At 38.5% G+C, this 10,000-nt stretch overlaps 1 protein-coding gene across 1 annotated transcript in view; it reads right to left on the bottom strand.

Moving 5' to 3' along the window:
• LOC137982782 (ATP-binding cassette sub-family G member 4-like) overlaps window positions 1-9,029 on the bottom strand; it is a 16,346-nt gene extending 7,317 nt beyond the window's left edge. Inside the window, exons 1-5 of the mRNA XM_068829929.1 lie at window positions 8,889-9,029; window positions 6,374-6,497; window positions 4,421-4,535; window positions 2,309-2,511; window positions 108-324 (exon numbers count right to left, since the gene is read on the bottom strand). Coding sequence (XP_068686030.1) covers window positions 108-324; window positions 2,309-2,511; window positions 4,421-4,535; window positions 6,374-6,497; window positions 8,889-9,022 — 793 coding nt within the window. The 5' untranslated portion in view covers window positions 9,023-9,029. The remainder of the gene's footprint in view (window positions 1-107; window positions 325-2,308; window positions 2,512-4,420; window positions 4,536-6,373; window positions 6,498-8,888) is intronic.
• Window positions 9,030-10,000: the final 971 nt, after the last annotated feature.

Genomic DNA, 10,000 nt, shown 5'->3' with positions numbered 1-10,000 from the left:
TCGTGCAACAAAACTCGCCTTAGCGCACCAAATACGATACGAGAAGGTTGAAGCTGTGAAAACGCGTCAGTACAAAGGTTTAAATGTTCAAATCTAACGAGACTTACATGTGAGAACAGTGGGCATCAGGGAAGTAAACATAAGGAACAGAAGGGAGAAAAACAGGCATCCAGTGTTGTTAAAAACTTTGTTGCCATCGTTTCCAATGCCGTGATACAATAGTCCTATGAGAACACCGACAGATGCGATAGAGACAAACCGCAAATGAGTGAACACACGATCCCTGAAGATGGACTGTGCGGCTCGCTTTAATAACACCATAAACTGGAGATGAAAAATAATAAGAAATAGAGCGAGTTTCAATTGAGTGTCGTAAAACAAAAACCAAAGTAATCACTTTGGCCAATCAAAAAGGACGGAGACAATCAAGTAAACCAATCAAAACTCGAAGTAATTACACGTAGCCGGCACAAAGCGAGGGAAAATGTGCAAGCGCAAGAAGCGATTGGTTTTGATTCACTTCTGATTGGTTGTGAAACTGTACAATTCTAAACATCTCAACAGGCTCGAATGTCCCACACTGTGAAAACAAGGGTTGATAAGCCAGAAAGTCCGACCATTTGAAGATTTCGTTTTTTGCGCCAGCACTTTCTCTTCACGCAATAGGCCTTACCCCTTACGACGTAAAGCATCAAAATTATTTTGTCGAGTGACTACTATAACTACAATGTTTCAGTAGTCACACAACAAAAGAATTGTGAAGCGTTACGTCATAAGGGGTACTGTGTACACTTAAGACCCTGAGGGTTCCTTCGGCTCGAGGTAACCTAAACACTCCCGCACGAAGAAGAGAGCACGTCCATTAACTGAATTTTCGACTTCGGGCAACTTGTTTCGTTGGTATAGCGATTATCGGTGATAGTGTAAAGCAAAAGATACGGGTTAAATTCTCTTACAATTTCAATGAAATGTCAGTCAGACAGGTATCGAGTGTTCATTATTACTGTTCAACATAAGAGGTGTGATCTTTATATACCCCCAAATTCTCATGACTATACAACAAAGAACTTTATGGGTACTAGTTGGAAGAATGAACGTTTTCATCGTGGGAATGAGAAGTTTAAGCTTGAAAGGTCAGCTTTATAGTTTCAATACGGTAGTCGGTTTAGTTTATTTCAAACACACTCCGATAGTTTCATCGTTTTCTTTTTCCGAAACTAGCCTCGTCAGTAAAATATTGGTTGATTTCATGTAACTTCGCGTCAAAGGCAGACGCCAGGGTCTAGTTGAAGTCATGCGGTGCTCACCGAGCATTGGACCTTCGTGGTTTCAAAATGGCGGCTCAGTTGGTTAAGCATCGCAGGATCAAATACTCCGCCCGGACCAACACCAGTTAAATTAGTCTTTAAATAACTGAGGAGAAAGTACTGCCTTTGTAATGATCATTGCAAATAGTTAAGACTCTCTACTCAATTCGGATACAGGGGTTTCATAAAGTTTTAAAGTAGAAGGGACCTTGTGAAAGAGTAAGAGGGCACGGTCCTATATATAGTCTGGCTTTTGATCTTGAGACCTCCTTTGACCAAAGGCGGGTCTGTACTCAGCGTAGACGGGTGCTCTTACCCCGGTCCCGCAGCTTCTAATAAAACCTCTGCCGATAAGGACGATAAACCGTCTCACAACCCTTCAATGTTTATAATCTTGTAGGACGTAAAGGAACCCAAACACGTACACTATTCGCAAAAAAGTAGGGCATGGAGTTCCCGGTGTTGTGGTCTGTCTTCTGTGGTATAACATGGTTGGGAGGTTAATTGCTCGGAGAGTTTCAATCGAGTGTCGTAAAACCAAAACCAAAGTAATTAGATTGGCCAATCAAAAAGGACGGAGACAATCCAGTAAACCAATCAAAACTCGAAGTTATCACACGTAGCCGACACAAAGCGCGGTAAAATGTGCACGCGCGAGCCACGATTGGTTTTGCCAAGTTTCACTTCTGATTGGTTGAAAAAGTGACGCGAGAACTTTGAACCAATCAATGAGTGAAGTAATGCAAAACCAAAGTAATTCGCTATTATTTTAGACACTCAATAGACCGTACCCTTTATGACGTAACGCCTCGCAATTCTTTTGTTGAGTGACTACTGAAACGTTGCATTCTGGTATTTATAGTAGTCACTCAACAAAAGAATTTAGGTGCTGTACGTCATAAGGGGTAACGCCTATTGAAAACCGCTCTATTAGCTATATCAAGCTACTCTAAAACCTGAGGATAAATAAATATATGATGGTGATGACAATGATGACGAACCTGAGTTGTTTGACTGGCTGCATGGATAATACTATCAGTGCTCGTTTTCACATTACAGTTCGGCAGCATGGATACCATCATACCACAGTTTGCGTTAATTGAAAGACTCTTCTTCTTTGCATTGCTCTCTTCACGCGCTTTCCATGCCTTCACCAGACTTGGAATTACATTCTCGCCATATTCCCCTGATGCCACTTCAATTACTGGAAACAATCATACGAAAAAAAGAAGGGACAATTTACGCTTAAACCATAAAGCCATGGCATCCGTTGCTTTCAAGAATAAGTATCTGATATACAAGCAAATTGTGCTTTTCGCTCGTTCTGATTAGTCAACTCCGAGATGAATGACAAGTATTCTTCACCTCGGATTAGCGGAACACTGAGAAACAAAATGGTCTCCTTCAGTGCCAGTAAGTAATACTCTTAAGCTGTTAGGTATTCATCCTAGTGTTGTATAAACCGGCTAAAAAATCATTCGCCTCAATGTAGGAGAAAGTGGTTAAAGTGATCAACTCGCACGAGTAACTGTTCATTGCTATTCATGCAAAAGATTTCTCTGTTTTTCAATTGGCTCGCATTCTTCCGGACAAAATCAACAACACATCCCTCATGACGTCTCGTTTATATTTGGTTTCATTAACAGGTGAACTTGCTCCTAAAAGACGCCTTGCAAAACACAAATCGACTTTAAAAGTTAAAAGAACTTGTTCAACTGAGCTGCCTTCCCGATTTTGAGTCTAAACGATTCGATGATCATTGGAAGATCACTAAATTCCTTAACCAAAGTTGCACAAAGATCAACGAGTACGTTGGGGTTAAATCATCGATTTTGGCTGACTATATGTAGATTCGGATTGATTAAAATTGCATGCCGTAACCGTCCAAGTTGCTTCAGCTTTCTAATTATTCAAGATGGCGGCACTTAGCTAGATTATTCTGACACAGTCTAGCCTGCGAAGGCAGACGTATTTCCGGGAAAAACGACCGCCGGAAATACGTCTGCGTTCGCAGGCGAGATACAGCCACGTTTCCTTAAAAAACCTTCGAACACATTTGAAACTATTTCCTCTGCTTTATAATTACTCTATTGTGGGAGTGGTAGTTGCCTTTGAGTAACGCTTTAATTGGCATTGCTATCCTCGCCAAAACTCGCCATTGGCGCTTTTCACGTTACGTAATCGCCGACATGTTGGCGCACAAAGCAAGAGATCTCTTGTTAGCTTCTTTTGTTTGTCCGCCAGTATTAATTAACACATTTCACCCTTGTTATCCGTGTCTCGAGTGCTTGGCTGCAAACCACCTGTTGATTGAGTAGCATCGCCAGGTCTTGTCAGTCACGAATAGGGCACGTGGGATTTTCATTGTCCCGTCGAAACATTCTTTTAATTCCTGCCAATATTCCGGCTGGAATAACACTAAGGCGTGATTAAAATACAAACACTGGCTTGTATTTGGTTCGTCATAAAAATACCTTAATCGTAATTTTATTCTCAAGGAAAGCAAGTCTAGACAATTTTGGAAGGCTGAACATCTTGTGGAAACTTTTGTGATCAGAAAATGGACTGTACTTGCATTACTTGCCTGTAATTCTGGATTAGCTTTATCAGGCCTTGAACAACTGCATGAGTAAAGACGTTTAAAGAAAGTTGGCCAGACTTCGGTTCGGGATGGGTGTCCAAAGACACAAAAACAGTAGAAACTTTGAAGAGCTTTCTTGCATGGAGACAGGTTATGCTACTTACGAAAACTGTGAAATTCCCACGCGCTTTACTAATAATTTATTTTATTTATTTATTTATTTATTTACTTATAACGCGCAAGTATCAATTTACATTTTCACCTGCATTTTTACCCAACTGAACAAACACTTGGAATACAATATCATCCACTCATCATCCATCATCCACTTGACTTGCTAAATTAATTTAGCAAAGATTAAAATTCCTGACAAGGACAGGTTAGAACTTGAATTTGTTCTTGTGTCCAACGGAGAAAACCAGCCTCAAGTTATTTTACAACGTTCAGTTTATGACAGGAAATGAAATAAAACAGATAAATGGCAAGATATTCGTGTTTACTCAACGACCTTACGTTGACTGTAAGTACGTACTGTAATCAGCTGGATTGTGGTACTTGGGACAGACAAGGCCTTCTCCAGACAAATATGGCAACAGTTCTTGCACAGAGCCATGGAACAAGCAATGGCCTTCAGACAATATGTACAACTAAAACAAATCCATAAAGTTATATGTTGGATGTAGTCCTTTAGCAGTATATTTTACAAAAAATGAATAAACTGTTTGAGTGAGGTCACAAGCTGCTCTTGAGAAGTTTAATCCAAGCTTTCGATAATCTATCCCATCATCCAAGATCGGCGAAGGCTTGGATTAGAATTTTCAAAAGCAGCTCAAGGCCAAACTCAAAACAGTTTATTAACATCCAAAAAGTATTTTAAAGGAGACCATCTATTCCAGTAATAAACAATAATAATATTATTAATATTAAATGAGTTTTTTTGCCACCAAGAAATTTTTAAGTTTGATGCAAGTGGTAGCAGACCAAACGCTAGCTTTGACCTTGATTATTCCGGATAATAATAAACACCGAATTCAACAATAATATTGTTTTATGAAATATTAATTTTGATACTCAGTACTTTATTGTATTCTTAGACAAGAAAATATATACAGAATGATTTGCAATCAACAATGAAGCCTTTGTAGTCAATGATGCATAGTGTGCGCAACCTCCAGATATGTGAATAGTCCGTTTTCGAATTTTAGAATTATCCACTTCGAATTATCACTCAATACAAACACCAATGACACATTAATACAGGGTTAGCCTCAACCTAAAGTAAAGTATTCACAAAAACCGACGGGAAGGTGCCTGATTTGAAAATGAAACAATAGACAGAGTTGTAAACAGGTCATCTTCTTGCTGGAATTTGTGAATATGTTCACTTTCGATGGAGGCTAAGGTAAAGGTAACGTATGCTACAAGCCTAGAAGGTCCATCAGACCGGCGCTTATCTCCAGTTTCTGTAGCATGAAGCGACTAGGAGTATTTCTACTCACCCCTGGATGGGATGCCAGTCCATCGTAGGGTTAGCCCCAGCATTAAATTCGCCGGTACACATTTATACCCCTGGGTGGAGAAAGGCACCGTGAGAGTAAAGTGTCTTGCCCAAGAACACAACACAATTTCCCCGGCCAGGACACGAACCCGGATCACTGGATCCGAAGTGGAGCGCACTAACCATGAGGCCACCGTGCCTCCCACTCAGATGGAGGCTAACCCTGTAAAAATGCGCTCTCAGTACTTTTATTCAGCAGTCACGGCAAACTTGAAACTGGGCTATTATCTGCTGCTGGTACCTATGTTCAGAAATCCATATAATTGGATGCATGCCTTCAGTTAGTAGTTTTGGTATATAACACAAATATTTACCCCAATATGTCTGAGCATTTTGCTACCTGTTTTAAACAATAAGGTAGATTAGCATTACATTTAGGTGGTAAGCAGAGTGATGTCTAGAAACAAATGCAGCTACTTCTTAAGGTGTCTGAAATGAGACCTTCAAGTAACTGTCATAAACAAACTTTTCCACTTTATTATTTTATTCTCCAAAATTGTCCCAAATACATCATGTTGTTTTTAGAACCTTTTTATTGAAATTTCACTTTGTTATTGGCTTTGAAAGATGGGAAATGTGGTCACACTTTGATCAATAACTGAGTAATGAAGGGAAATGGGTTCAATACCTGGCTGACGTCACAGACTGCTTTGCATTGAGATAGTTCTTTGACAACAGCGATGCAATTAATTTGTGACTTCAACCCCGTATCAAATCCATTCCCTTCATCGCTCGGTTATTGATCCGAGTATGACCATTTTCCCCGTCTTTCAAAGCCAATAAATAAGTGAAATTTGAATGAAAAGGTTCCAAAAACTACACAATATATTTGGGATGATTACGGAAAATAAATTAAATGAAACAGTTTGTTGAAGTGACATGCACTTAAGTCAATATGCATGCACATGCACCAGTGTAAAAACTGACCTTGTCAAACATTTCAAAGAGTTTTGCACTCGGTTGATGAATGGTGCAAATCACGGTCCTTCCACCATGGGCAAGTGTTCGCATAAGGCTAATGCACTGATAGGCAGATGAGCTGTCCAAGCCACTAGCGAAAAGAAATAATTATTATAAGATAGATGGTAATTCATGACGATGACAGCCAATAGAAAATTGAAGCAGTACTTAGGCCACATCTACACCTCTGTGCAGTCAGTACAGAATAAGAATGGTATAATAATAATAATAATAATAATATATAATTATTATTATTATTGTTATTATTATCATTTACAGAATTATTTATAGTAAATAATAATCATTACCATTAACAAACACAAAACCCACATATCATAATAATATTAATTTTATTAGCACTCCAACATCATTCATTCATTCATTCATTCAACAAGGACAAACTCCTCTTTTTCTTCTTATTATTAGGGACATTTAGATTCTAGGACGAGAACGACTACGAGTACAAGATTTCCTCATAGAACAACAGTGAGTGCGTGCAAACCAGTGTCATTTTGGCCGGACAAATATGATACCGTCATCATTTTAGTATGAAGTTTTGCAACAATGTTGTTGTGTCAAACAAGTCACCAACAAGGTGGTAGTTTTGGCATTTTTCGAGCAGGAAAAGGCTCAGTTACCAGCAAAGAATAATTAAGCAACAAAGAGTAAGATTAATCATCCGGGTTGTAAATTTTTAAAGTACTTTCGCTAAAAACAGGCAGTCAAATATTCATTCCTGTCCTCGAATCTAAAGGTCCCTATTATTATTATTATTATTATTATTATTATTATTTCTATTATAGCCTCATGGGGTACTAGCTATGTAAACCCGATAAATACAAGTTATACAGAGAACAAGTAGCTCTCTAGACCCAACAAGTAAGGAATCTGAACAGAATATACGCCATCGCCAGGATTGTTGTCTTCTGGGTGTGTTCCCTGTGGCACTATGGCCTTGTTTTTTTTTAGCCCAGTGGTAGTATTAATTTTTGAACTAGTACTCGGAAGGTGACAGGTTTGACAACTGCAAAGGAACACTAGGATTTTCTTTCCCCAAGTTAACCTCTAAAACACAATCTCTTCATCAATTTACTGGGGTTAATAAAGGCAAATCTTTGCTGACATCATTTTGTCTCAATAACATACGAGTTTGCTTGCAGAAGGCATCATGCTATTCATACCGTAAATTAACTTTAAAAGGTATAAGAACATGTTAAACTTAGTTACATTTCCAATTTTAAGCCTTTTGGCTTTGAGAAGGCGCAAGTTCTTAGAAATAAAAAACTGATAAATTCTTGGGTGGCAAAAGCCCTTAATGAGCCCATATATTCTTTATAAAAGACCAAATTTTCAAAGCGTCATTACTCAGAGATTATGTTGTAAATTGCAATCAAAGTTTCAGAGATAGCTCGTTATGTAACAGACTTTCAATATTTAGTTTTGATTTTTTGGCTGATACAGTAGATTAGAAAACAATGGGCTTGTGCTTATGAGACAAAAAATGTAAGCAAAGATTCCCCAAATTATATACCATCTTATCCTCTACACTTCCAAAAATGCCAAATGTTAACTCTTTCAGTCACAGCAGTAAAGCAGGAAAACCTGCACCTAGTTTAATGGCCCAGCTCACATGAGCATCCTTAGAGGTAGACCATCTAAACTGCTAATACTATAGAAAGTGGTTGGTCATTAGCTCCACTGCTGTTAGGAACACTGGGGATTTTTTTCCTGAGAATACCCTAACAACACAAGTCAACCTTAAAAAACAAATCTCTTATTATCATTCATTAACAAGTCAGATAAAATTCTTGCATCAGCTGTGTATCAGATAAAAGAAGGCTGGCTTTGGCTTGCCTTTGTAAAAACATACACAGGCTAGTGGTCGATTTTGACAGCAGTTAAAACATTGAACAATAAATAATAGTAGAGGTTGTGGTGACGATAACAGGGCTTGAAATTGCAACCAATACAATCGCATTTGCAACTGAATTTTTTTCCCCTTGCGATTAAAATATCTGGAGAAGTTGCAAATTCGTGACTTGTTTTCACCTTCCCTCTTTTGAAACAAAAGGCTTAGCAGTTGCCACTTTGCTGCTACTTTTGCTAAAATAAATGAAGAAATAAAATTATTTTGTTTCTCGCCGTGAATTTTCTTTCAATCTGAAGATAGCGTAATTGTAGCGTAATTTCGCTGATGTTACATGCACAACTCCATTCCTTCGATATCATTCGCCAGTTTCAGTGGTTTCTTTCAACACAAATATTGTGAGCTCATATTTTGTTTTGCTACACCACTGACAACACAATGCAGCACAACGATTTTGCGACTAAAACTTTGCGAAATTTTGACTAAACTTTCGTATCTTGTTGCAAAATTGCGACCTGATGTTTTCCTTAATTTCAAGCCCTGGATGATAATGACAATGATGCCAACGATTGTCATAAGTTATAATAATTTGTAATCCTATATATAATTTATTACCTTGTTGGTTCATCAAGGAAAATCACTGGTGGATTGTTGACAAGTTCAAGTGCAATGGCCAGCCTTTTTCTCTGACCTCCGGAAATTTCACTCAGTCTTGTGTTGGCTGTCTCTGTTAAGCCAAGATTGAGCATGATTTCGTTGATCTATGAAAAAAAATACCGTGTTACCAAGGTATCAGTAGAGTTCTTGTGCACCAAGTTGTCAGAATCTGCTTTTAAGAAAGAGATTCTTAGTGTAGCCATTGAACTTGATGTAAATTGGAACCTCCACTAAAACAAGAAAATAATAATTTTAAACCACAGAAAATACCGTAAACGTCCATGTATAAGCCGCACATTTTTTCACAAAATTGAAGCCATAAATCAAAGGTGCGGCTTATCCATGGATACATCTGTGTTTGGAGTTTTAAAAAACCTTATTAATATTCATACAACTTCTTAAGATCTCAGTAAAGAAACATAAAAGAAACTGAGAGCATGTTGCTGTTGTTCATTGACTTTTTAATGAGTGGTGGCTCCTAAAGGAGCCGTTTGTGTCTTCCAGTGTTGATTGGCGAACCTTGCTCTCCAAGAGTTCTTTCAGGCGATTAATTTTCGCTTCACTCGAACAAGTAAACACCAACCTACAAGGAATCTCCATTCCTCTGCACAGCTGTTTGCAGTGACGTCTTCGGCCAGTCACTTCCACGCATATCTTTCGAGTACTCGCAAGGTAAATGGCCGACTGTATCGTTGTCCTTGAGCACCTTCTCGGCAAATTTGTCGACTGCATTATCAAGCTCCTGTTCTGCATGAATTTTTTCGCCTATTGCAGGTACATCTTTATAGAAGTGGTCATGATACCCAGGCATCACATCCGTGTTCAAAAAATTCATGCAACGTAGGCCCTGGTCCAGACTCCTCCCCACACTTAAAGCTTGGCTACTAAGCACTCGTTCGTTTTGTTTCAATATCGAAGGAATTTCAACTTTATGGTGAAACCTTGATTGTTTATCCTTGTTGGTTTATAGCAATAGAACGTTAATGGAACTTCAACCTTTATTGTATTACATTTTTTTCCAAAATCTGCGCTTTTAAATTCGGGGTGCGGCTTATCTACGGATGCGGCTT

The sequence above is a fragment of the Montipora foliosa genome, chromosome 13 (genome assembly GCF_036669935.1).
Source record: "Montipora foliosa isolate CH-2021 chromosome 13, ASM3666993v2, whole genome shotgun sequence".
Lineage (NCBI taxonomy): Eukaryota > Metazoa > Cnidaria > Anthozoa > Scleractinia > Acroporidae > Montipora > Montipora foliosa.
The sequence above is the reverse complement of the archived record's forward strand: the minus strand, read 5'-3'. Positions and strand labels throughout refer to the sequence as shown.